This window comes from Juglans regia, chromosome 3 (assembly GCF_001411555.2).
Source record: "Juglans regia cultivar Chandler chromosome 3, Walnut 2.0, whole genome shotgun sequence".
NCBI lineage: Eukaryota > Viridiplantae > Streptophyta > Magnoliopsida > Fagales > Juglandaceae > Juglans > Juglans regia.
This window is the reverse complement of record NC_049903.1, coordinates 8,407,187-8,434,347: the sequence shown is the minus strand read 5'-3', so window position 1 is coordinate 8,434,347 and position 27,161 is coordinate 8,407,187. Positions and strand designations below refer to the sequence as shown.

Here is a 27,161-nt window from a genome sequence, read left to right as displayed (position 1 = left end):
TTAAATTTTAATACAAAATATAATAAATAATTCAATTATTTTAAATTTTAAAATATTAATAATATTTTATCATTTCTACTCAACTCAATTCATTTCAATATTTAAACAAAGTCTTAATGTATTCTCTATACATCAGAGCCGGAAGGGACACTTCCATGTATTACAAAAATAAAGTTTTATAAGTCATTTTTACTCAACAAAAAGTTGTGCACTGAGAAAAGCATTTGGATAAAAATAGCAAGTAGAAATGAATAAAGTAAAAAAATAACGACTGCATGAAAAAAAAAAAAAAAAAACTTGAAAACAAACATTCAAAAATAAATTCAGACATTTTTTTAGAAAACAAACATGTAAAAAAATGACTTGTATAGACCAAATTGGCCTCTTGAAACCTACAAATAAAAGGAAGAAAGATTTTTAACCTATATTTTTTAAATTTTAAAAATTTTAGGATAAATTATATATATAAAAATATTTAATCAATTAAAAAATAAAAAATCATAACATTCAAAATAAGAAATTAATAGAGAAATATTTTAAATAATTATTAGAGAAATAGTTGGCAGTTGCTTGTAAAAAAAAAAAAAAAAACTTGAAAACAAACATTTAAAAATAAATCCATACATTTTTTTCGTAAAACAAATATGCAAAAAAATGACTTGTAAAGACCAAATTGGCCACTTGAAATCGAGAAATAGAAGGAATAAAGACTTTTAACCTATGCATTTTTTTAATTTTAAAAATTTTAGAATAAATTATATATATATAAATATTTCAATCAATTAAAAAATTAAAAAATCATAACATTCAAAATAATAAATTAATAGAGAAATATTTTAAATAATTATTAGAGAAATATTTTAAATATTCTCGAACGTCATCCTAGAATACAATTATCTCAAATAACTGCATAAGATTATGGATGAGGTTTATTTATAAGACCGTGTTATAACTTCAATTAATGCTTTTCTTTAGCTTATGATGTTAATTTATATGACATAAACATTACTTTGTTAATTAATTAAGCCTAAAAATTATGTCCTTATTAATGAAAAGTTAATTCTTAAAAAGATTAAAACATAAACTAAGCAAACGTGTATATATATATATATATATATATATATATATATATATATATACTAGTATAAGATGTGTATGTCCAATTGAATGTTTTCTATATTTTTATCTCATTAATAAGATACCTTTTTAATTCACAAAATTTTTACAAGTAGATAAAAAAAGTTACAAATTTGACTAATTTTTTTTTTCTTTCAGCCAATCACTCATTAACTGAAATCTACATTAAATTAGCTATCACATACTCTATAATAATAAAATATTATTATTCTTTATTATTAATATTTCTTTAATTAAATTATATAGATCAACATTACTTATATTATAATTCGTTGATAAAATTATTGCATTATCATTTACTTTGGACGATGCATGATGGATGCTTTAATCAGTCATCGGTGAGCTATTGAAAGAAAACAAAGAAATTGAGAAATTTTATACTTTCTTTTATCTCCTGTACTCTCTTACCCAACAACCAAACAAAGAAAACCTAAAAGAAATACCTTACGTCTTTTGATGAATTTTAGTTGTTCATTGTTTGAGTCACTTTGTTTTTTGGACGTTGCTACGTCCACAGAAGAGTTTTACCAAAATTTTTTATTGAACGTTACAAATTTTTTTTTTTAATTTTTTTCACTATTTTTTAAACTATTTAAATATTTTTTAAAAATAAAAACAATCACATATTCATTTAAAAATACTTATTTAATCATTAAGTAAAAAATTAAAAATTAAAAAAATCTTGGTAAAGGATTTCGGTATACATGTTCTGTGAGCATAGTATTTTCTTTCATCAAAACCCAAGATCGGCAACACCATTTCTCCCTCACGCCACCTCTCCTTAGCCAGCCGCCACCGCACGTCGATAGTACCACGAAATGTAAAAATAATATGATTTTTTAAATAAAATTAATTAGTCAATAATTTAATGCATAGGAGCAGAAAAATAAATTTTAACAAGAATTATAATTATAACAAAATGTTACAGTAATATGAGTAATATGAAAATTAAAAGATTTTGGATATTCTAGCAATAGTTTTCTTAGCAAAATATATGAATTGTAAAATTCAATCACACTACTCAATGACCCAGGGAGCATTGAAAAAATACATAGTCTTTTATTTCTATATTGCTCTCATATTTTTTCATCATTAAAGTAAGTATCTTCTATTCTGGAAACTCCAAAAATATTATAATGGTAGAAAATCATTTTATCTAAATGATTTTAGTTAATTAAAAATATTATGATATTTAAATTATATTAAAAACTCTAATTATTTATATGATTTTACTCTCTTAAAAATATTTAACAAAACTCTATCATTTATTTAATGATGAAATATTAGTATTTTATAAATTAAAGTTGAAATTATATTTTAATTATCTATTTTAAATTAATTTATTTTTAATGTTTTAACCTCCAATGTTGGATCAATTATGGAGATTCAAGATGAAGGATTGAGATTTAGGTTGTGTTTGGATGTTGAAGTGAGTTGAGTTGAGTTGAGTTAAGATGATAAAATATTATTAGAATATTATTTTTTAATATTATTATTATTTTGGGATTTGAAAAAGTTGAATTATTTATTATATTTTGTATTGGAATTTGAAAAAGTTGTAATGATGAATTGAGATGAGTTGAGAGGAGTTTGACAACCAAACGAAGCCTTAAAGTTCTAAACCCTAACTTTTCCTCTCATTTTTTCCTCTTCCCTCTCTCTCCTCCCTCCCTCCAGCCGCACGCCCCTCTCCCTCTCGATCTTTCTTCTCCTCAGCTCCTCCCAGCGCCACCGACCGCCACTACAGCGCCACCACCAAGCTCAGCCACCGACGACCTTCCCCATGCCGATCTCGTCCCCACAGAGCTCTCTCTCTCTCCCCCTGCAACAGGCCAAAGCCCGTAACCCTCTCTCTTCCTCTACATGCACTGGTTTCTCCCTGTAGCGCCACCGTTAGCCACCCCCACGGCACCGCACCACCACCAGCAACCTCGTCCTTCGCCGACGATCCCTCCACTTCCTCATTTCCTCCAATCGACGACTCCTGTTTGTGATTTGTTTATAAACTTGTGTGATGATTTTGTGATTTGTGTGGTGATTTGTGTCTCTAGCAGCGCCACCACGAGGCACTGTGGGCCTCCCCCTGTCAGGCCACCGATCCACCACTGCTCCAGCCCAGCCCAACGTCCCTCTCCCATTCTCTATCTCTCAAGCTGCAGCCTCCAGCCATCCCCGTGCCTCCACCAGCTACCTTAGATCGCCACGGCCCATGTCCAAGCCCACCTCCCTTAGCTACTGCCTCTGTCCCCTGTACCACCGAGTGAAGAGAAGACCAAAAGAAGAAGAAGATGCAGAGATGGTGTTATGCAGAACATGCATATAGTAAATGACAAAAACAATAACAAAACCATAATAAGACTGAAACACAAAGGGCACAAATGGAAGAAAAATGTGTCACTGTTCATTCATGTTCATGTTTATAGCCGCTTTTAAGTATAAGGGGGATATATATCTTTTCCATGCATCAGGATTACGCCTGTTTTGCTTTTCAATTGGGTCTCAATACTCGAGGAAAATTGTAAAGTCCGAAAGCTTACTGAAAGAGCACATGCAATTATGTGAATCGACGAGTAAAACTAGTCAAAAATTAACATTAACGTTTAATTCATTTAACACCACATTGACGCAATTGGCTTCAAATAAATATGCCTTGTCTATCAACAAGCAGCTTAAGGATTGCCTGCAATCTGCTTCAATCATGGCAGGAGAATTGAAGCCGATTTCATTTCTTAAAAGTTCAAAACACAAGTGCTGAGACGATGGAATGCAACAGACAGACACTCGTTCAGTTGATCCCGAGATATTCTCGGTGGCTTGGGAACTGTACTCATTTGCTCGTAATCATTGAAAAGAACCATCCCATCAGCAAGATTCAGAGACTCGAAACTGACGTCTGGTTTATCATCAAAGGTTCAGATTGATCGTAGTGGTCCGTGTCATCAAACAATTTGAAATTGCCTTTTTTTTAAGTACAGGTCCGAGTCAAATGGCAATAACTTGAGGCACTTCTTTTTACACTCTTTCAAACTCCAGGGCTCTGAAGTCTTTAAGAACTTTCTCAACAGAGAAGAAAACCCTATATCTTTTATTATCACTCTATCATAAATTTGCCAATGCGAGTATATAATTTACACGCAAAAATTTCTTTGTTGGCAATGAGAATTGAGCTCTCCCTCCAAACACTCCCAGCTCCCACAAATGCAGCTACCGTTACTTCGTCCTATCTTTGAATGGTGCTGCCCATTGAAATATTGTAGACTCGATGGGTGTTCATCAGTTCTTTACAACGCAGAGATCCATACTAAGATTTCCTACTGATCATGGCAGATCTGTTCCGCATGTGTTGCGCTCCATATGCTGCAGTGGAAGCCACTGTTGTTGAAGCCACTAACCAACTGCATCACATTAAATGGACATAATGCTATCAGATTATCAAAAGAATCAAAATTCAGAGCGCCAGAATGGAGGCTGAACTACCTCAAATACGTGATATATGTTTGAGTATCTTCGGTTCCAAACTCAGGTTGAAGAAGAGCTCCAGCCACTAAAACCAACTGGAACACTGTATTAACCTGTCATGATTGGGACTACTCGTTAAGCAACCTGGACGAACTCTTTAACAAAATTAGCCTAGCCTACTTTGCGAATTATCTTTTCCTCCAATCTATGAAGCCACCAGCATACTGGTGATCTCTTAAAATGGTTTACGACATTTCATACTTTACTAAATATTTCATTCATAACAAAGAAAAAGAAGCAGATTATTCATCCAAGAATGGGAAAAAAAAGTTATAGAACTTCACAGAATAACCTATTTCCCGTCTGACTGTCAATTTCAAAAAGATTTTTTGAATAGTTGTCTCACTGTCCATTTTGTGACCGGTTGTCTAACTGTCCATTTCAAAAAGATCATCATCATAAAACCCCCTTTGACCTAACTAATTTACACATCATATTATTACTACCCCATCCAGCACATAATTAGATTGATGAAAGTCAATTCGTACCTTGCTAATAAAGAGAGGCTCGACCTTTTGGGGATGGGAACCATCAAGGTTGAAGAAATCAAACCAACTTTTCCACTAAATGAAGAAGAAATTAAACAGCACCCATTAAGATTTCAACTAAATTACTAACAGGACTGTCAAGTGGAGTGATAGAAGTAGTACTATAGTCTATAACAAAGTTCAAGTTAGGCTATATTACCTCCCAACCAAAGCTATTGCCTCTTTGATATACTGCACCACCAATGAGAAAAACATCTCGCAACACAAGTCCAACAAGTCCAGCTTCACAATCCAAAAACCAAATAAGATTCATTTTCCCCAAAACATTTATATGATATATTTGCATTCAAATCAGTCTTATTATAAGTGCACATATATACTGCCATCTGACATTCATTAAAACCAATCATTTTTCATAGTAAGACAACATTGTTGCCATAGCCTAATATAACATGTTCAAATGCAAGGGCAAGACTATATGCTTATACAGGCACTTTTGACTACTTTTTTTTTCTGCAATGTGTTTTTTCTTTTCCGGGCAAGAGGGGTTGGGGAATTTCCGAAATTACTTACGGTGCAGAAGATCCTTATGTACCATTGCCAAAGCAACACATCCAATAAGAACCTGTATTAAGAAGGCAATAATAAATAGACAATATTCAGCCACAAGGAAGGTTAAAGGAGCAAACAGCCAAAACCATCAAGCTCAGAAGAAGAGGCTTGGAATTTTACCTTGTCAGCGAGGGGATCAAGGTAGGAACCCACTACAGAATCAATTCTCATCTTCCTGGCCACGTATCCATCTAGCTGCATGATGGATGAAGAAAACGAAAAGCATTTAACCTCTTATTTTTGAAACATGGGGTTGTCTTCCATCAAATAATAAGAGGCGTGCCATACCCAGTCAGTTGCCCCTGAGATAGCCAATCCCACCATTGCCGCAGAATACCACTCATTCGTGATCATCCTGCATAAAGATTGGAAATCACAATTACAGTACAATACAATTAGAAGTATAAATATAAATTTTTAAGGATAAGGAAAAGATTGAGTACACAAGCTGGAGTTATATTAAAATATTATATATATATATATATATATATATATATATATATATAAACCAATTAACTCACGATCTTAACAAACTAAAATCGTGATATTATATATACAATTAACTCACGATCTTAAAAAAAAAAAACGCACCATCCAAGCACTGGACCGGATAGCAACCGACTCATGGAGATCAAATTCGGCAAGTTCACGAAACTCTCCACAAAAGCGTCAGCATGCTCCTTGGACGGTTCGACCCGATCCAACACGGCCTGCCCAGGCGAGGCGGACCCGAGGCCCAACTTGATGGGAAAAGCGGTCCTGCTTCTGAGAAGATTGAGGTTCAAGTTGAGGGCCTGAACCCTGCGCAAAACGACAGCGTTGCCCTGGAGGTAGAGAGGCGTGGCGGACTGGGAGAGCTTCCAGGGAGGGAAAGAAAGGAAGAGAGGGCCATGAAAGGGCGTGATCCATTTGGAGAGAGGGGAGAGGAAGCGAGAGGGAGTCGAAGAAGGCAAGCGAAAAAGAGGGTGAGAGAGAGAGTGCGAGAGAGGGAAATACGGGAGCGGGATTGTGGAGGATGCGGCGGTAGCAGTGAGGAAAGTTCTGGATCTCTTGTTGTTTTTGATTAGGGCTTTGAAGGACCTGAAAACCACCATGTTTGTAGTAGCATTTCTCGTTTTAGGGTTTTGCAGGGGGGAAGCAATGCCACCTGCAATGTGACTTCCTACAGTCCCTACGATATGTCCAACTGCCACAAAATCCACACGCCACGTGTTTATGTAGCTGACTTGGCAAATTTTGTAAGGAAAATGCTGGAGGCTCCCGCTGGGAGCTCCCGTTGGAGTTTTAGTGTATTTTATATGTATATTTTTTAATTTTTTTTTTATATAGATGTTTTTAATAATTTTTAATATTTTTAAAAATAAAAAAATTTATAATATTATTAAATAATACTTTCTTAATCAAGAAGTAAATAATTAAAGAAATATTTTTTAATAATTTTTTTTTACTTCTTGATTAAGAAAGTGTTTTTAATAATATTTTATATTTATTTTATATTTTAAAAATATTAAAAAATATTAAAAAAATTTATATAAAAAACAATTAAAAAAAAAAACACAAACAAATACATGCTACAGCACCCAGCGGGAGCCCCCAGCGGGGACTGTAGCACTATCCATTTTGTAAAGGAAAATGCTAGAGCTCCCGCTGGGAGCTCCCGCTGGAGCTCTAGTGTATTTTTTTATGTGTATTTTTTAATTCTTTTTTTTATGTAGATGTTTTTAATGATTTTAAATATTTTTAAAAAATAAAAAAATTTATAATATTATTAAATAATACTTGCTTAATCACGAAGTAAAATATAAAAAATTTTATATAATTTTTTATTTTACTTCGTGATTAAGGAAGTATTTTTTAATATTTTTTTTTTTACTTCTTGATTAAGAAAGTGTTTTTAATAATATTCTAAATTTATTTTATTTTTTAAAAAATATTAAAAAATATTAAAAAAAATTATATAAAAAATAACTTAAAAAAAAACACATACAAAAATACACTACAGCCCCAGCGGGAGCCCCCAGCGGGGCTGTAGCACGATCCTTTTGTAAATGTTCTATTTTGTATGAAGTTAACGATGAAAACTAATTTTGTTCAAAAAAAAAAAAAAAAGACGATGAAAACTTATTTAGAAATGATCTGTACAACCTTTGACAAGCTTGAGCTGCTGTAAAAAAAAAAGTAAACGACACCTTAAAAAATATAAAAAATTATATTTTATTAATGAGTTCACTTTTTTATTAAAAATTTACATAAAATTTATTTATTTAGAACATCCTCATTAACTTGATTAAATGTATCTTTTAAATTTAATTAATATCACATTTTTTATATTTATTTATTCTATTTAAATTTAATTTCCATATTAGATTAGTCATTTACTCTCTACATAATAATAAAATATTCTTAAATTAATAATTTTTTATTTAATTTATTTATATCATATTTTATAATTCTAAAAAATTAATATTAATAATAATTATATTATAATTAAATTAATATTAAAAAAATCATATTTTCAAAAGTTATTTAATGTTAATAATAAGAAATATTTGATTAAACTAATCTAAAAATCTATCTAAATTTCTTAATTACAAATCAAATAATATTTTTGTTTGAAGTGAGAAATTAGTATTTTAATATTTAGTAAATCAATTGTGATTATTTATATTTGGTCAACTATTATAGCAGAAGTCTATCTTATTTTAGATTTTAGCCAATTTAATGTGAAATATTTTTGATATTAATTATATAAATTTTAATTAATTTTTTTATTTAGGCTTCGTTTGGATCTCAAACTCATCTCAATTCATCATTACAACTTTTTTAAATCTCAATACAAAATATAATAAATAATTCTACTTTTTCAAATTTTAAAATAATAATAATATTAAAAAATAATATTCTAACAATATTTTATCATCTCAACTCAACTTAACTCAACTCACTTCAACATCCAAACACAACCTTAACCAAGCCAATATGAATGTTATAAAAATTTGTATCCGGCATTATTGAGCTTACTTTAATAAATCTGAAGACGGGAGGAACGAGGTGCAGCCGATTTCGGGCCAGGCCAGGGTTTGAGTTAAGAGCTGAGCCTAGCCCGAAAACTGAATATCGATGTCGGGCCCGAGATCGCTGAAATGAGCATGGGCTCTCAGCTCTCTTGGGCCCTGGCAACTGTAGGAAGGAAAGTTCAAAAGATTGGTTTTTTTTTGTATATATATATATATATATATATTTAAAAAGATAGTTATAGTTGGTTATTCTACCAAAACAGCCTAAACCACTAGAGACTAAATTAAGCAGAACTTAGCTAGTAGATTGGCTCTAGTAACCAAACTGTTATATCGTCTCCCGACAAAACCCCAAAAGACATGTTCCCTTTTCCACATTAATGTCTTCAGTTTCTCCGAATGCCATAACATGAGCAAGTATAATATCCAGAGTGTTCATGTCTCTTTTAATTGTGTACGTGCATGTATCAGTTCGGGTTTGATAATGAAGTCAGCTCCTGAGGAGTTATGAAGGAGTTTGTAGATCAAAAGGGTTTGCAGGAGATGGACTGCGTGTCGTGCTGCAGATCATCGCATCGACCCGAAGTTTCTTGGAAAAAGAGAAACAATCGATATGATGCTAATGGCCCGCACACATTTGCCTCCGTTGTTGCCAACTTCTCGATGAAATCAGGTATTGTCCAAGACTTTTAATAATGTTTTAGGACATTCTTTTTAGTCTTTGTTACACAAATATTACGTACATATATATATACTAGTAAGATGTTACGTGCCTGAGGCACGTATGTACAGTTCAAAGCACTAATATATTTTATTAAAATAAAAATAAAGTACATATATCTTATTATTTTATTACTAATATATATCTTAAAAACTATTGAAAGATAGGCTATTTGTAAATTATTATAATACTTTCCTATTATAATGAATACAAAAAGACAAATCTACATAAATCTGTTTTCCTATTATAACGTATTTTCAAATTGGAAATTGAATCCATGATTATTATTATAATAAATCTACTTTATTAACATATTTAAATATATTAATAGTGGAATAGAAATAAACAGAAATCATAAAAGTAGTCATAAATAGAATGTAAATGAAAATACAATTGTATTCCTGTGTTCTGTAATTATTACAAACGGATGGAAAATTAATAAAAACCAGCATATTCCGTTAAAACAAGAAATTTATGTTAAAATAAGAAAATTCCGTTTCATAGGCTCTTTATATATATAAAGAGAGATATACACATCATTGCAGCAATTAAAGATGTTGCCTAGCTCTTAAAGCATTCTTATTGGATTAGCTAAAAGTTAAATCCAATGAGTATTTAGCTATTAAAGAGTAAAATATTCTCACATTAGATTAGTCAAATTCCAAATATTTAGAATTTAGCTACAGTGACTTTCAAAAGTTTTTTCAAATTTGAAGATTACTGTACATACATGATACATCAAATATATATTATATTAATTATTTCTCTCTCCCTTTCTTTCTATTACATATTTTATCATAATTAATATATTTATTTGACTTAGTGATATATTAATTTAATAAGAACATGATTATTAATTAACAAATAATAAGTAGAATAGTAAAATATGATAAAATTAAATAAATTAATAATTAAAAAAATTAAATATTTTTAAAATTATTAGTTATTCATTATCATATAATGAATAAATGTATAATCTAATGTGGAGATTTAATGTAAATAATCAAAACAAAATTCATCTTATATTATTTTATTATTATATAATGAAAAAATAGCTATTTCAATGTAGAGATTTATATGAATAGAATAGTCAAAAGTTAAATTTCTCTTACATTCATTAAAATTGTCCTTTAACTTTGATTAATCCAATAAGAGTGCTCAGGACATTAATTCTCTACGTACTGCAGATATTAGAAGCATTTTAAAATGATTATTTCAAATTTTCTCTGGATGAAACTAATAATTAAATACATGGTACTTTCATTAGATCTTGCAGCTGCTTCGAGTTGTTTCGGCTGAATTATTGATTTGAATCGTACTGCTTAAGAATCCTATATATTCAGATAAGATTACACTTGCATGCATTCCCATTTTTATCTATTTGCAGGAAGCAGCAAGTATAGGAGTCTGGCTGAAGGGATACTAAACGTCGGACATGCAGAGATTTCTGCTCGGGTTTTCACGTTTTATGAATTGGCTGCTTCAACTGACAACTTCAATCCTGTTAGTCTGTTGGGCGAAGGTGGATTTGGGAGGGTGTACAAAGGATACATAGAGAGCATTGATAAGGTCTCTCTCTCTCTCTCTCTCTCTCTCGGGCATACACTTCCATCCTTGTGCATGCAACTGCATCGTCCCAAAATGACTTCTGCAATTTCATGCTTTGATTTATTGTGTTCAGGTTGTGGCTGTCAAGCAACTCGACAGAAAAGGATTGCAAGGAACTAGAGAATTCTTTGCGGAGGTTCTTATGTTAAGTCTGGTTCATCACCCAAATCTTGTTAACTTGGTTGGATATTGTGCAGATGGCGATCAAAGAATGTTAGTTTATGAATTCATGGCCAATGGGTCTTTGGATAATCACCTTCTAGGTATTCCTAAGCATGGCTTTAATTCATTTAATTGAATCAGTGGGCTTCATGGATTCATGACCAATCTTGTGTAACAATACCAATTAATTTATCTAATTCCACAGATTTATCTCCAGATGAAGAACCTTTAGATTGGTACACCAGGATGAGAATAGCTGAGGGAGCAGCTAAAGGACTAGAATACTTGCATGACTTTTCCAAACCACCGGTGATTTATCGTGACTTTAAAGCATCTAACATACTATTAGATGAGGAATTCAAGCCGAAGCTCTCTGATTTCGGACTTGCTAAGATAGGTCCAACAGGAGGCAAGGACCATGTATCTACAAGGGTGATGGGGACATATGGTTACTGTGCACCTGAGTATGCTTCGACAGGTCAACTGACTACAAAGTCTGATGTTTATAGTTTTGGAGTTGTGTTTCTGGAATTAATCACAGGTAGAAGATCTATTGATCCTGCAAGACAAACTGAGGAGCAGAACCTTGTGACTTGGGTATGTTCATAAGCAGAACTTGACTCCACAAAACTTTTTAGTACTTATCTACTTGCGTAGACAACTACCTTCTTTCCTCGCTGGCTGGTTAGAACATATATAGGTTATCACTTTCACTGTCATCCTTACTTTACATGAACTGATGGAAAAAATTCCTCCCAATCGACTGACTGTATAGTATTCATCTTCTAGACCTTTTTGTTCTCTTTTTTTTTTTTTTTTTTTCCTCGAATGACAAATAGAATGTTAGGTTCCTTGCAGTTTGTTAGATGTTTTAGGTACGCAGTTTGTTGTTGAACAACAACTTAATAAAATCTTAATTTTCATCTTGCAGGCACAGCCACTTTTTAATGACAGAAAAAAGTTTATATTAATGGCCGACCCTCTGCTAAGAGGAAGGTACCCTGTAAAGGGCCTCTATCAAGCTCTTGCAGTTGCTGCAATGTGTCTCCAACAGGAAGCTGACACCAGACCTTTGATTGGTGATGTTGTAACCGCTCTTGAGTATCTATCCAAGCCGAGAAATGTGCTAGGGATTCATTAAAAACATGACAGAATTAAAATAAGCCTCTACTAGGATGCGAACACCTGACCTTTGATGGGTGATATATTGTAACCGCTCTTGAGAATCTAGCAAAGCCTATAAATGATGAGAGAACGTGCTTCGAATTCAGCAAAATAAAATGGAACTGCAATAGACCTCTACTTCTGTTTGTCTTTTCTGGATACATGAAAACATTGTACGAATCAAATAAGTTATAATAGTTTCAGTCCTAGTACAGATCAAATAAGTAAAAATTCATTCCTGCACGGGATGAGAGGTTCACAGACTTGGCAGCTTTTTGCTATAGCTCACAATCTCTCTGAATGCCATATCAATAGAATCTAGCAATCTTGATTTGATTCAATCCTTTTTCATTGTGTTGGAAGATTCATGTGCTGATCCTTGGCGGGAACTTCAGACACAGTAACATTGCGGGCAATTAAAGCTTTCGAGTCATTGCAAGCTTTCATACATATAAGAATTACCAGGATAGTTGTTGGTTTCCACAGCAGGCACACCACAATCTCCAAGAGAAAACAAGAAACTCCAGCATTTGGTACTATACCACTCCAAGAAAGCACAATCTTTGAGGATTATTATCAGATTTAGCCATCAGCCTTGGAGCATCTGAAACAGCATGATGTTCAAAAAGCTGTCCTTAATGGATCCTTACGCTCACTCTGACACCATCATTCAAAAAGATTGCACTTAACATAGGTGGAACTGACGAGAGAGATATCATCCTAGAAGGTCTGGACTAAAAACATAGGAAAAAAAAAGAAAAGATAAACAAAGGCAAAAAACATTGTTTGAGCCATAGAACAAAAGCTTAGGAAGCATCATCTAGACATGCAAGTCATTCTTGAGGATTGTGTAATTGTAACCGGGGATTCTGTTCAGCCGATTGCTTTCAGCAACTTCAACAACCGAGCACATCCTTGGCAGGATTGCATTAGTGCCTCTGATCCGCTTCTTCCTTCTCCATGTCATAATCAAGAACCAGAAACTTGGCCTGGAATGACCATTGGTGGAAGCCACGTCCACAATCTGCCGTTGAGGCTTTCGGGAGCTTCCATATCGATCTATCTCGAGGTTTCTGAAATATTCAATTTCCTTTCTGACAAGTGATCCTACAGTGCCTCGAGTGCCTATTGCAACTGGAGCAATTGCAGCCATTTTCTCAGGGAATTGGGTGGTAGTGGTGGGGGCCTTATACTGCATTTTGTAAGGTTTATAGCAATGTTTTGAATACCGTACCGGATGGCGTACCGGTCAAGACACTGGAACGAAATATTTCGGTACCGGTACCGTTTCGTGTACCGTTTCGGGATAGTCGATATATGAATAAATTATATATATAAATATATATAACAATTATATTCTAAAATAATAGTTTATATATGAATAAATTATATATAAATACATACATACATATAAATTATAAATAGTCTAATCCAAAATTGGGGGTCAAAAAATAAACTTGTAGTTTGAAAAAACGAAAAAAAAAAAACACAGGCCGAAATATCGGCCGGTACCGGACGAAATATAGGCCGGTACAGGCCGAAATTTAGGCCGAAACGGCCGGTATTTTGGCCGGTACGGTATATATCTAGTACCTGTACCGGCCGGACGGCCGAAACGAAAAATTTCGGCCGTACCGGCCGGTACGGTACGAAATTAAAAACAATGGTTTATAGACTATAGAGGCTTGTGGGTGAAGAAAGTTGGGGCCTGGGGCTTTATCAGAATGAGAATTGCTTTGAATTTTGTTGGAGCATCCTACTTTAGCCACTCAAACATGCACTCATTCAAATGCTTTCATGTCAAAGTGGACAGCATGAAATCTTGCATAATTGAAGTTCTAAATAGGGACATTTTCATCATAGCCTCCTTGTGTTTGCAATGAAAGCATGACTTTTTTCCGGGTAAATTCTTTAACCCTTTTGACTACTTTAGGATGGATCGATCTTTCTTTTTTTTTTGGTACGGACGCGGCAAGTTTTCTGAATTTTTATCTCTCTTGCCAAAGCTATCATGTATGGACAAAATAGAAATACCTCGTGCTTTTGATTTTTCGGTCATCATCTTTGTTGGGTTAAACGTCTTGTCCTTCCCATTTCACTGTCCTGCTGATATCTTTATTTCATTCTTTTGCTTTTTGATTATTAGTATCAAATTGTATACCTTTATTCCAATCTTGAGCGTCTATTTTTCTATTATATGGAAAGTGGACTGTGTGGTTGTTTGAGTAAAGACCACGTTATGTGGCAGGTGCTCATACTAGCAATTGATCGGAACTCATTCAGTGCAGTGAAGCGACATAAATGATTTTCTTTGCTTTTAAAAAATAATAACTTTCTTCATAGTTGATAGAGTTGTATAGTTATTGAAAAAGTATTTTGCTGAATGGTTTATTCATCCACTTATTGATAATGCCTTGATCATCTCAATTTAAGAATGTTTACACACACACCCCATTTTGAGTAGGCCAGATTTGCATTTTAAAGTCAATTTCAATGGGACAATTTAAAGACAAAAGGAAACCATTGGGACTTGGGTATGTGCTTTAGGATCCTTAAAGTAAGCGCACAATTTTGTATCATCATCAGGTCAATTACTCTCATTCTCTGATTTTAACTCTCTGATATTAACAGCTTCTATTTCAAATAGCCAATGTACGAGGAACATGGCTTACAAGCTTTTGCACCAGCTACAGGTCCTCTCGGCACTGCACTTGAGAATATTTCATCAATGGACAAAATTCATAATTGCAAGCCTGAAAAAACTACTTTTATTTGTGAGAAGATAAGTCAATTATTACTATTGTAGCCATTTCTTTCCTTCTAAAATCAAATCACATTGCAACACTCGAATAATGACAACAGACAAAAAGATCAAAGGCTCTCTCTCTCTCTCACATAAAATTGAGTCAAATAAAGAACAGCGCTTGGGGAAATTCAAACCCATGTCTGTACCATTCAAAATGTAGACAGCTATATTCACGTTCATGATATCAGTTACAAACAACAATTTTTTTTTAGTAAGCCTCAAAATTGGATGTTCTCTCTTATTTTCTTATATACCTCTAAAATATGCTCCCCTAAGCCGGTGTTCATTTTTGCTTGATTTATTTTTTGTTGACTACGAGTTTGATTTTTATGTATGCTGTTTATTTAACAACCTGCTATATACTGGGGAGATGGCATGAATACCTTAACCTTCGATGTGTGGCTAGAGCATGTTGCAGAGCAACATCTACACTCTTACCATCCCGGAACAATGAGTCATATAATTCACAGACAAACTGTGACAATTCATCCTCATCTTCATCCCGAAAACCTGTAAAATGGTCCGCGCTTTTCTCCAGGTCGCTATCTTCCCAATCACTCACTGGACTGGCAGGTTCAGCTTCTTCATCTTCTGCCTCTTCCTCTCCAATCTCAAACTTCCCATTTTCATAAGTATCGAACTCACCTGATCCATGAAAGTTTGTCAGCTGCATTTCAGGGGGTTCAGTTGAAGAACATAAAACAGCTTTGGCACCAGAGTCAAGAAAGGCCTTGATCAGCGTTGGGTTTAGCCCATATGTCCCCGTGCAAATTATGATCCTATCCCTCCAAGCTCCAACCTACAAGTATTCAAGAAAAAGCATCAGTAGCTACATCAACAAAAAGATAATATTAATGCAACATTGGCCCTACTACATTGTCCTCGTTTGTTTTCACATCTCTTGTCAACTCATTTTATCTAATCATTACAACTTTCTCAAATTCCCACACAAAATAAAATTAATAATTTAACTTTTTCAAATTCCAAAACAAAAATAATATTAAAAAAATATTTCTAACAATATTTTAACCAACTTTCAACTTTTATCTCAACTCATCTCATCTCATCTCATATGTAAAAACAAACAAGTTACTAAGGAGCTATGCTTTCTCTTGGCAAAAGGGAGTGCCCAGAAAGATTATAAACAACATACATGGAAAAGAATAAACTTATTATTATTTTTTTTTATCACGAGGAATCCCAGAAACCGTGCAAACACAACATATCTTTTAACCAGTTAAACCCTAGACCCATGTAACACATCCCCATCACATGGATCGGGAAAATCATCGGCTTTTCAACAATGAGATGTGACCCCTAGAAATTGCTTGCACTCAAAGGTTCGAACCTTAGACCTAGAGGGGCATACCACCAAGACCAAAGCCCTTACCACCTTTTTTTAGCCCTTTCCACTTGGAGACAACCCCTAGGGGTTAAAAGAATAAATTAATTCTTAAAATCAACATCTTTGTATTGCATATTAGTGCTTGCCAAGAAGTACATGATGCTTCAATCAATAGAAGAACAATACCTTCGAGAGCTCAACAAGATTTTGAAGAAAAGGGCAAACTATTTACATGTGAGTGAAAGCCAAGAACATACCATCCAACGAACATCATCGGGAGTTAAATGCATAGAAGGGACTGTTCTACGAAACATATATGCCCCAATTTCTTGATCATCTTCCATGACCTTCAAAAAAGATCAAACAATGATTAGACCAAATTCAATAATTTGATAACTTCCTACTAGCAATAAAAGAAAGAGAAGTGCTACAGCTGCAATGAGATCCTACAAAAGCAAACCCAAAAATTGACATGGCTTCATATGATACATTAGATCTACTTCATAATAAAAGTAGTTTTACAATCTAGTGTACCACATCAAGCCACGTTAGTTTGTGGATTTACTTTATGTGGAATCTCTTTGTAGCTAAAACATTTCTCTAAAAAAAAATATCGGGAAAAACATAGGTGTCGTTTGGATTCGAATATGAGTTGAGATGGGTTGTGAATAGTAATGAGATTTGTGAGTTAAAGTTGCTGAATAGTAGTGAATAGTAGTGAGATGAATTGAGATGGGCTGTGAATATAAACGAGGCCTAAAGGACACATACTTGGGTTTGGCGTCCTACATAACGGTGGACGATGCCTCCAATTTGGAAGTATGGTCTTAATGCAACCAAATCAGAAACAGTTGAAATATTGCTAAGGAGTGATGCCTCCTTTTTGTGACGTCTCCGCATCATAGAAAACAAGCTCAATTTAACACTTTGCAAAAATTTATCTGCTAGCTCTCCAGGTTCAGCAACCACAAATACATCATTCTGCCAACTAAAGAAACAAGTAGCCAGTAGGTCAGGAATAATAGACAGAAGCAACATCAACTTGCATAAAATTGCAACTGAAGTAACAGGGGCTCATTTACCTTAAAATTGAGCCAATAGAATCATTTTGAAGGGACAAATGTATTATGCCCACTTGCGGCGAGTTCTGTAATTTCTTGTGCAGTGATTGTACAGGTAAAGAAAGCTGTCTAGGCCCAGAAGGAGAATTTGGTGGCGATGCAGCTGCCTTTCCAGATTGACCATCTAAGCTTAAAGGTGGGACCATATCAATTCGGCCAACCCTCTGAGGGCCAAAATCAGGACTGTATAGAAGTGGGCTCGATGGGAAGCTTCCAGTGAACAGAGGTGATGTAAAAGGTGTTGGGAATGTTGTTGCTGGCACTGTGTTCACAGACCCTGAAATCCCTTGGATGAGGGACAGCCGTATTCCAGTACGGGAACAAAATGACTCTAGTGCTCGTGCATGGTGCGCAGTTCTTCTTGAATCCGGACTGTGTGAAGCTTCAACGAGGAGTACATTACGCCTCCAACCAAGAGAAGGTCCATTCACATCTAGCACAGCAGAAGACCATAAGAACTTAAGTTCCAGAGAAAAAAGTTCCTAAAAAGATCAATTTCAACTGACCCAACTACAAAAATAGTAGTGCCAGTACCTACACCTGACCCCTTTGCCTTGGGGTAGTGCTGAACTCTCAAACTCTCTGACCACCTCTCATCATTTTGGTAAGGAAGAAGTAGTCTCTCACAGACATTCTTGAAGGCCTGAGAATTAGTTTGGATGTATTCCTCAACTGCCGCTTCCAGCTTCAGCCAGACAGCTGGATCAGTCTCATCCAGTTCCATATCACAGCGTTCATCAACTGCGATGGTAGACCAAGTCCAATAACGATGTGAGAATCAGAAATTTCAGTAAAAGGCTATTCAAGGATAGTAATAAAACAAATAAGAAAATCTTTTACATCCATGCACAGGCTGCATAGTGGTGATCATGAATATTTGACAGCTCGAGCTCAGCTCAGCCAAAATTAAGGGAGCTCAAGCTCAAAGCCATAAAATTCTAGCTCTGTTGGCTCACCATACACTAACTAGAATCACTAGCTTCTATGGCTCCTCTCATTAAACAAGTTAGAGATGCTCAAAAAGGATCACAGTGAATCCGATCTCAGCTGCCGAGCTCTAAATATTCTATAAAGTCTGAGAAGTCAGATGATGTAAAAGACAGCACCAACATGGGTTTTTTCTTGTTTGTCTTTTCATGCAAATTCAAGTTCAATGGATTAATATTTTAAGCAATCAGCAATACCATGGCAGCATGGTGAGCTTACCAAAACAAACCCCGAAGCACAAGTGGTAAATAATTATCATTTCATGGAGGCTCACAAACCCTATGAGCCGACTCAGATATGGCTCGAGCTTGGTTTATTCAATAATGACCAAGCCAACTGAGGCGTCCAGGCAAGTTTAGCCCATTTACAAACCCATCCCTCCCTTTGAACTTATACAGAATCCCAACGTAAACAATGTACCAGGATTAAACCGAAAATACTGTATTTCAGGGAGCATAGGCAGCAATGCACTTAGAGCTTCCTCTACCCGATCTACAGAGCATGCACTCTCAATCAACACTTGTCCAGTATCCAGATAACGCCAACCACCTTTCCGCACCTGCAACAGCAGGGATTTATGAATTAATAATATAAAGCAAGTCTCACAGAAGGCTAGAGACAATATTAAATATTTAAAGATCAGAATAAACTAGTATCAACAATTTCTTTGTTACTCAGAACATGAAAGAAACGGAGTACTCCTACAATATATTTTAAAAAGCATAGTACTTCTGAGATAGCATAATTGTATAACGGTCCTCGCCTAGAAAGGTTTCTCTTGTATCTTTTCCTTTTTCTTTTGTTTTTTATTTAAAAAATCAAGAGTGTTAAGAGTTCAAGCACTTTGATTGGGGAATGGCCATGATGTTCAGGTGTTTTATATGTGCTAGGTGCAGATGAAAATAAAGCTTCAATAAGAATGGAGTTCTAATATAACAAATTTTCTCTTGCCCTTATTTTTTTTTAAAAGCAACAAAAAAATGCAGAAAAAGTGAGCAGTTACCTTTGTGGGGACAGAACCACACCCAATGGAAACTAAGCAGTCAATTCTTGTGTCAGGCCAAAGAAGTTGTGCTTCTCTTATGGCAAAAATAGTAGGATTATTTGCCACTATTGCACCATCTTGCCAGCGTAGGACATCTACAGAAATTAGGAGGAAAAAAATGACACAATCAAAAGAAAATTGACAATAAAGAGGGAAAACCTCCAACGCACTAGTCATGAAAGGAATGGTGGCAATAGCCAAAAGATGAGTAAAGTAAAACAATTAAAAGGAAAGAATACCATCTGAGAAATCATCAAGATAATATGGAGCAGCAGAAGATGCTCTTATAGCTTGCCATACTTCATGCTTACAACTTCCAATAAAAGCGCTGCGCTTATAGCCAACTTGAGCATCCGTAGCAGGCAACACTAGCATAGAAGTTCCTGAACTTTCAGAGATTGCGATAGGCACCTCTAGTGTTCCAGCAGGGTACTGCAATTTAGGATGGAAAAAAAAAAAAAAAAGGGATGATTCAGAGAGACTACCAAAAATTCCCAGCTAGATGCCACCTACAGATGCAGCATAATTCCCAGCTACAATGCCAATATTAAAGTAATAATTGATCCAAATGGAATAAAACAGGGACTCTAAGTATACCTGATAATTACGAAAAATGAAAGGCTGAGCCGGTGCAACACTCACTAAGGTTGCTACAACAAAAACTTTGGGAATGTTTTTCACTGCAGACTCTATTAGAAGGTCTCCATCATCATCAGCACACATTTCCTGTAACAACCTCTGGAACTGATCTGCACTGTGCTGCAAGACAAAGTTTTATGGTGTCTTTTTCGAAGGTCTAGGGGGTAATATAAACACTTAACATAAAAAAACATAAATTTTAAAATATAATACGTGGAACTGTTTCAAATAATGAATTTGATTCATCTAATAAAATTATAAAATCTGGAGAATCAATGTGATTCACTAAAGAAAAAATAATCAGAGTTGTAACACTGCAAATTATTTAGAGTAAGCAACTTAAAGAAATAATTTTTATTTATTTAAAGGCTATTCTCCTACACCTTCCCACCCCAAAAGAAAAAGAAAAATCTAGTCAAAGCATTCTGAAAGATACTGAGCATGTTTGCCTAACAAAAATCTCGAGAATTTTGAGAGTTGTTTTGTTTCTGTGTTTGTAAAGTGATGAGGCGCATTGAAACAAGTTTGGAATAATTGTTTTGTGAAACGTGTGTTTTTTGAAGTTTGTGAAAGTCATGGGGTCCACTAAAAGTAGAAAAGTTATGCCTTTTTTTTTTTCCTTTTTTGGTTTTTTGTTGAAGTGTTTTGATTATTTTGGGTTTTTGTGAAAGTGGCGAGTTCTACTATATGATTATATGAAAATTATTTTGGGGGTTTAAAACATATTTGCATTGAAAGTTGAAGATAAATGAAAAACAAAATGTTGGCAAGATTATAATTAATTTTCTTTCAAGAACTCTTACCTATGCATGCCTCCACATAAAAATAATATCATAATATTCGTGAGATAAAAAGGCATATTGAAAGAAAATATCAAGCAAATAAAGCACAAATGAGAGAAGAATAACACGTACTTTTGATCCATGTACAACCACTCTAAAACTCTGTGATGAACTCTTATAAAGCTGATCCAACTTTTCTCTCCAAGTTGCAGCTTCATTGTCCTTGGGCACAGAATCAGCAAAGACAAGTTTTCCTAAGATTCCATAAATTCAAAATGAAATAAACAAGTATTCCTAATATTCCATAAATTCAGAATGAAATAAATAACTTGAAAAGAAAAAACTTTATACGTACTACTTTCTGAATTTAGCATACTCACCAAGATTTTTGTATATTTCCTCACACTGTTCCAAGGTCATTAGCTTGATACCAAGGGCAACAGCTAGCATGCCACCCGTTGATGTTCCACAAATAAGGTCAAACATCTCGTGTATCCGCTTTCCAGTTCCCTTCTCAATTTCTTTAAGGATCTGTACAGTTGCCATACCCTTCATGCCACCTCCATCCATGGAGAGTATGCGCAGTCCTTGCTTTGCCACTGGTCTACCTTTTATCGAGCGCCGTAGATTTTCATTCTCCCCTGAAATGACACAAAATGAACACACCTATCAGGTTAAACAAGCTAAAAAACAGAGATGATATAGATGCAAGAACAGGCGAAGAAATCGCAAGGTACAGAGCATATTAGATCCAAGAAACAGACCAAGAATTGCTAATGCACGAGCTGCAGCTTTATTCACACGTGATTCAGGTGCAACTGTCAAGCGCAAGAGAAGTTCCCGCAAACTTTCAGAAGTAACCAGAATACGGCGATTCTCCAAACAGAAGGCCAAATTCCCAACAGCTAACAAAGCTAACCTTTGTATCTAAAGATAAACCTCAAGTATTAGTTGATCATGAGATAGAATTCAAGCAAGTAAACCCAATCTATTATGAGAAGTAAATAGAGAGCTTGCCTCAGGGTTTTTATGGGCACATAACAATTTTAACGACTTCAATACATCCTTACTCAACATCTTCTGAGCTACAGTGCCAGATGCAAAAGCTAACTTTGCCACAACTTGCAATACAGATATTACTTCTTCCTGACCGATAGATTTCAGCACTGTTTCAATGGGTTGCATGATGTCAGCTTTTATCAACTGCATTGCAACAGAAACATCAGCAGCAAGAGATGAAAGAGCAGAGCATGCCTGTTCAACCTGTAAAGACGTAAGAATTATTAAGACCATGCCAAAAAGAAGAATATGAACAAATGAAATTTTAGTTGCAATTGCAAGAATTACCAAAACATACCACATGATGGTTGTCACTACTAATCATACTTATAAGCTGCCGCACTGCATTCTCATCTTTTCCAACAACTACACGGTTTCCTTGGTCTTGCATTATCTTTGCTAGTGCCGATGCTAGTAGAGGATGATGACAAGAAGAAAAGCGGAATATAAGAGAGAAGAAGGCACTTAGCTTATGTCTAGATGCAACAAAATAAGAACCGTTTTCCATCTGCAATTAACAAAGAAGGTACATATGTTCAATTTGATACGTTATCTACACTTGAAAGATAAAGCCAAAAGACCTCCATTAGGGCTGTATTCATTAATACCTCTATTTGAACATGCACTGATCTTAAATTTTCATCTGCTACAATCCTGATATTTGCAAGAGACAAATGGCGAAGTTTGTGCAATGGCAAAATCTCAGGAAGGAATTCAAGAGGATTACCAAAAAGCCTTAGAACCCGTAACTCGGCCATTGCCCTACCATAGAAGAAAAGGTAACATAATTGAACATTAGCCCAGATAAAAGTTCTAGACTTTACAACTTTTTCAGACCAGAAAGTAGAACAAAGTGTGAACTGAATCGTGCTGATTTTGTATAAAATGACCTGAAGTCAAGGAGTGGCCGAACAAGCTTGTTATGTTCCAACGATAGTTCCACTAGTTCAACGCACTGTCTTAGCTCTACTGCTTACATTCCAACAAAAAATGCACTATGAGGTCAATTCTTTTGTTCTAAGGGGAGATTTACATAATTAAACAAGTCAATAAAAGATATACAACATAATTCCACGCGTACCAGGTACTGAAGCCAGCATGTTGTAATCAACCCTAAGTGCTTTTAAACTTTTCAGCTCACCAAGCTCTGATGGCAGAAGTGTAAGTTTGTTGTTATCAAGGTATAGCTTCTCAAGATGTGGCAAGCGACTTATCTCTACCGGGAATACCTGTCAACAAATAGTTAGTAATATGCTCAACTCTTTGTTTTTAGAAATATGCTCAACTCAAATAACCAAGTCCCAGGAAAACATAGAGTTTGACCTCTGTATTGAAACACATGAAGATGCGGACTTATCTCAAGATAAACAACCCAAAGTTATCTCAAAGGACACCGCAACTGACATTCAAAACAGAGAAGATAAGGGAACTGATTTTTTTTTTTATAAGTAATAAGATAAGGGAACTGATGATAAGATCGAATGACTCAAATTTGTATTTCAAATGTAATCTATCTCTGTAACAAACCTTTGTAATCACAACTCTATAAATTCAAAGTACAGCTCCCAAATATTGTTGTGGGAAGCATATTCAAACTAAACTTCTTTATGGTATCAAGAGCCTCTTGACCACCGTCTCTCATGTCAACTGATGGTTCTCTCTCTTCCCCTCCCATCAACCCAACTCACCAAATCACTCTCAAACTAAATCGAGATAATTACCTCTCTTGGAAAGCTCAGCTCCTACCATATCTTCGTGGCCAGAAGCTATTTGGCTATTTTGATAGCAGCAAACCTCAGCCACCTCAATTCCTTCCCCCCACCTCATCTTCTTCTCAACCCACTCCTAGTCCTGCCTATGATTTCTGGTTTGAACAAGATCAACTCATACTCAGCACTCTCATTTCCTCTCTTGTTGAACCTCTTCTTACACAAATATTTGGTCTGCAAACCTCTCGAGAGTTGTGACTTGCCTTAGAAAATATGTACTCATCAACTTCTCGCGCTAGAATCATGCACACCCTATACCAGTTAGCCATCTTAAAGAAAGGAAATCTCCCTATTCAAGACTACTTTCAAAAAGCTAAAAATCATGTTGATATTCTTTTTTTTTTATAGGTAATCATCGAAATTTTATTAATAGAAAATCCCAAGTAAACAGGTTACAAGAGAAGAAATCTAGTTAGGGTTTACAGACGAAAGAAGAACATTGAGACAAAATCATGTTGATATTCTCTCAACCATTGGTCATCAACTTAGTGAGTACCAAGTCATTTCCCCTATTCTTGCTGGTCTTCCAACCGATTATGATTCTCTCATCACTTCAATCAACACAAGATTAGAACTTATGTCCTTGGATGAACTATTTGGAAATCTGTTAACTCATGAACTGAGGCTTGAACAGCTTGCTGCTTCTCAAGATCCTGGCGTACCATCTGTCAACGTGGCTACTCGAGGCTCCTCTTCCATAGGTTGTGACTAGGAGTGTAACCAGTCCAGTCCGGTCTGATTTCGGACAAAATTTAGGACCGAACTGGTATGCACCAGTTTTGCATTTTCGAAAACCGATTACGCACCAGTTACCCTCCTAAACCGGTACATCCAGTTTTACCGGTTCCGGTCCGATTCGGTAGAAATTGGTGGCCGTGACCAAGATTCACTAGAGTTGTCCAAGATTGGGAGGTGGGTGACATCACTGATTTTTACAGCGTGTTATGTGCTGAAACTAAGGGGAGGACAGATTACTCTGGACATGCACAGGGAACAAGAAATTTTCAGTTTGCTCGCACTACAGGGCCCTAACAACTCCTACTCTTAATGCTTTCCCTTGGAAGAACATTTGGAGGAGCAATGTCCCCCTCAAGGTAGCTTTCTTCGGTTGGTTGGCTCCCCATGGTAAAATTCTAACTATAGACAAGTTAAGAAAGCGTGGATTCTACATAATGAATTAGTGCTTCATGTGCAAACACAACAGTGAATCAGCGGATCGCCATCTTCTTCATTGCAAAGTAGTTTAGGTATTATGGGATGAAATTCTCTCTAGGCTCGGCATCACATGGGCTATGCCCAGGAGGATGATAGACTTATTGTCTTGTTGGCGAGGGATTAGGGGCAATCGTCAGATCGCTATATGGAAGATGGTGCCTTTATGTTTAATGTGGTGCATTTGGACCGAAAGAAATAGCCGCTGTTTCGAGAATAGGGAACGCTCTTCGGATGGTTTTAGGGCTTTTTTCTTTCATACATTGTTGCTTTGGGCTTCTTCTATTATATTGAATGGAACGAGTCTTAATGACTTCTATGCTACTCTCCATAGTACTTAATTTTGTAATTAGGCTCTTTCCTATATACTTCCTGTGTACTCGGGCTTTGCCTATTCACGTGGATCAATAAAACCTCTTTTACCTATAAAAACAAAAAAACAAAAACAAAAAAAGTTTGAACATATACTTCTCTAAAAGATGAGTCAGTGTTTTATTCAGCTACAATTACTAGCAGCACATTTAATTATTGATATTAGTTAGAATGGAAACATTGTTCAATAACTGTAGAGCAAGACAATATCTAGCACCTGCCAATTACATCTTCGCCAAAGTTCAACTATTAAACAGGAACTTGGCTATGCCTCCTTTTCCTATGAATTAAATTTCTTGATTAACTATTAAAAAAAAAACAGGAAGTTGGAAGAACTATGGAATCCCATTCTCTACTTGAGACCACATATTCCCTCTTGCACCACGGCCATATTCCAATTCACTAAAAGAGGGAAATAATAGATTCTGTTATTCTGTCATCTTAAAAAACTCCGCCTTCCACGCATTTCAAAGTATCATATCAAAGAAAACTGCCTAGAAAAAAAATTACATTTCACAAAGTGTGTTGGCTTTGCCTTATCATAGCTCGTGTAGCCCAGTTGATAGGAAGCCAGATTTTTTCTTACGCCCAAAAAAAAAGAAAAGATATTGAATCATATGAATTATGAAGTACAATCAATGATGAGAGACATAAAAAGAAGAACGAAGACCCATCCTCCCGCTTATGAAAAAGCAGTATTCTAGACAATTCTAGAGGAAAAAAATAAAGGCTCACCGACAAGCTGCAGCCGCACAGACTGAGCACAGTGACGCTCTTCCAATGCTCGCCGCAGGAGACACTGTCGGCCACCCCCGGAGTCTGCGGGGCGAGATTCGACCTTAGCAAGCGCGTCAATACTCCGGTCCCATCGCTCTGCTGGCCCGACCCGGCGGACTTGGTCATCGTCACGACCCGCAGAGGCTCTCTCCGCTTCACCACCCTCATCTCCAAGCATACATTTTCCAACGCCTCCGTCTCCGCCTCCTGGGGCCTCAGCTCCACCTCCACCATGTCCTGCGGCATCGGCAACGCCACCATGAGCTGCGACTGGAGCCTCAAAACCACTTGATCCTCGTCGTCCCCGGCAGACCAATCCAATTCGATCCGAAAGCCCAACTCCTGGTCCTGAGATACGATCGACGCCAGAGACGACGAAGACGAGCTCGACGAAGATGCCGACGACGTACGACCAGACGTCTCCCCGGGCTCTTCATTACCGTAATTCAGCCTGAGGTGGAAGATCTCAGAGGATCGCTTCCAGCCCAATCCCCAAGACATTGTGAACTGGATCGGAAATTAGGGTTCCAAGGCGATCTGATCGGACGGTCGTGAACGGAGATGAAGTGGCATTTCGGATATACTAGCATAACATCAAGATGATCAATTCTGTTCTTGAAACAAAAAATGGGATCCAAGATTACAAGTAATGAATCGGTATTAGGGTTAGGGATTAGAGAGGAAGTGGATGAGGTTAATGGCGGGAGAGAGACGCCAGTGTTGAGGTTTACAGAGAGAAGAAACGCCTAAAACGGAAACAAACTTGCAGGTCTTTCCGTCGTTTTGGGCTGTAGGGCGGCGTCGTACTTGTTTTACTCG

At 35.7% G+C, this 27,161-nt stretch overlaps 3 protein-coding genes across 4 annotated transcripts; 1 reads left to right on the top strand and 2 right to left on the bottom strand.

Moving 5' to 3' along the window:
* Positions 1-3,724: 3,724 nt before the first annotated feature.
* On the bottom strand, positions 3,725-6,969 carry LOC109014064 (cardiolipin synthase (CMP-forming), mitochondrial). Its single transcript, XM_018996368.2, has 8 exons — positions 6,348-6,969; positions 6,045-6,111; positions 5,877-5,951; positions 5,718-5,769; positions 5,344-5,426; positions 5,145-5,219; positions 4,615-4,709; positions 3,725-4,532 (listed from the first exon to the last, which is right to left on the bottom strand). Exons 1-8 carry the CDS (start codon positions 6,848-6,850, stop codon positions 4,439-4,441), a joined length of 1,044 nt encoding a protein of 347 aa, XP_018851913.2. The 5' UTR covers positions 6,851-6,969; the 3' UTR covers positions 3,725-4,438.
* Positions 6,970-9,280: 2,311 nt separating this feature from the next.
* On the top strand, positions 9,281-15,426 carry LOC108979454 (probable serine/threonine-protein kinase PBL23). The gene is made up of 6 exons (XM_035688666.1): positions 9,281-9,446; positions 10,882-11,063; positions 11,176-11,365; positions 11,470-11,861; positions 12,196-12,389; positions 15,299-15,426. Exons 1-6 carry the CDS (start codon positions 9,281-9,283, stop codon positions 15,414-15,416), a joined length of 1,242 nt encoding a protein of 413 aa, XP_035544559.1. The 3' UTR covers positions 15,417-15,426.
* Positions 15,427-15,440: 14 nt separating this feature from the next.
* LOC109014060 (phospholipase A I-like) lies at positions 15,441-27,140 on the bottom strand. 2 transcript variants are annotated; one of them, XM_018996364.2, is made up of 18 exons: positions 26,301-27,140; positions 23,294-23,441; positions 23,103-23,184; positions 22,821-22,974; positions 22,511-22,720; positions 22,171-22,416; positions 21,918-22,080; positions 21,534-21,794; positions 21,286-21,407; positions 20,330-20,491; positions 19,972-20,164; positions 19,691-19,827; positions 19,108-19,246; positions 18,235-18,441; positions 17,662-18,133; positions 17,351-17,567; positions 16,837-16,926; positions 15,441-16,033 (listed from the first exon to the last, which is right to left on the bottom strand). In XM_018996364.2, the coding sequence occupies exons 1-18, from the start codon at positions 26,841-26,843 to the stop codon at positions 15,590-15,592; spliced, it is 3,990 nt and encodes a 1,329-aa protein (XP_018851909.1). In that variant the 5' UTR covers positions 26,844-27,140; the 3' UTR covers positions 15,441-15,589. The 2 variants fall into 2 exon arrangements, with proteins under 2 accessions (XP_018851909.1, XP_018851910.1); XM_018996365.2 differs by having other exon boundaries at positions 15,442-16,033; positions 23,103-23,181.
* Positions 27,141-27,161: the final 21 nt, after the last annotated feature.

What these genes read in the sequence shown, in the direction of transcription:
- LOC109014064 (XM_018996368.2), bottom strand. Translation starts at nt 6,850, where the DNA reads ATGGTGGTTTTCAGGTCCTTCAAAGCCCTAATCAAAAACAACAAGAGA. An exon ending in TCCGGTCCAGTGCTTGGATG is followed by an intron (nt 6,112 to 6,347) that starts GTGCGTTTTTTT and finishes ATCTTTATGCAG; the next exon opens with GATGATCACGAATGAGTGGT. An exon ending in GCAATAGCTTTGGTTGGGAG is followed by an intron (nt 5,220 to 5,343) that starts GTAATATAGCCT and finishes TTCTTCATTTAG; the next exon opens with TGGAAAAGTTGGTTTGATTT.
- LOC108979454 (XM_035688666.1), top strand. Translation starts at nt 9,281, where the DNA reads ATGAAGGAGTTTGTAGATCAAAAGGGTTTGCAGGAGATGGACTGCGTG. An exon ending in AGCAGAACCTTGTGACTTGG is followed by an intron (nt 11,862 to 12,195) that starts GTATGTTCATAA and finishes TTCATCTTGCAG; the next exon opens with GCACAGCCACTTTTTAATGA. An exon ending in CTATCCAAGCCGAGAAATGT is followed by an intron (nt 12,390 to 15,298) that starts GCTAGGGATTCA and finishes ACAGACAAAAAG; the next exon opens with ATCAAAGGCTCTCTCTCTCT.
- LOC109014060 (XM_018996364.2), bottom strand. Translation starts at nt 26,843, where the DNA reads ATGTCTTGGGGATTGGGCTGGAAGCGATCCTCTGAGATCTTCCACCTC. An exon ending in TCTTGATGATTTCTCAGATG is followed by an intron (nt 19,828 to 19,971) that starts GTATTCTTTCCT and finishes TAATTTCTGTAG; the next exon opens with ATGTCCTACGCTGGCAAGAT. An exon ending in GTATTTTCGGTTTAATCCTG is followed by an intron (nt 18,442 to 19,107) that starts GTACATTGTTTA and finishes CTACCATCGCAG; the next exon opens with TTGATGAACGCTGTGATATG.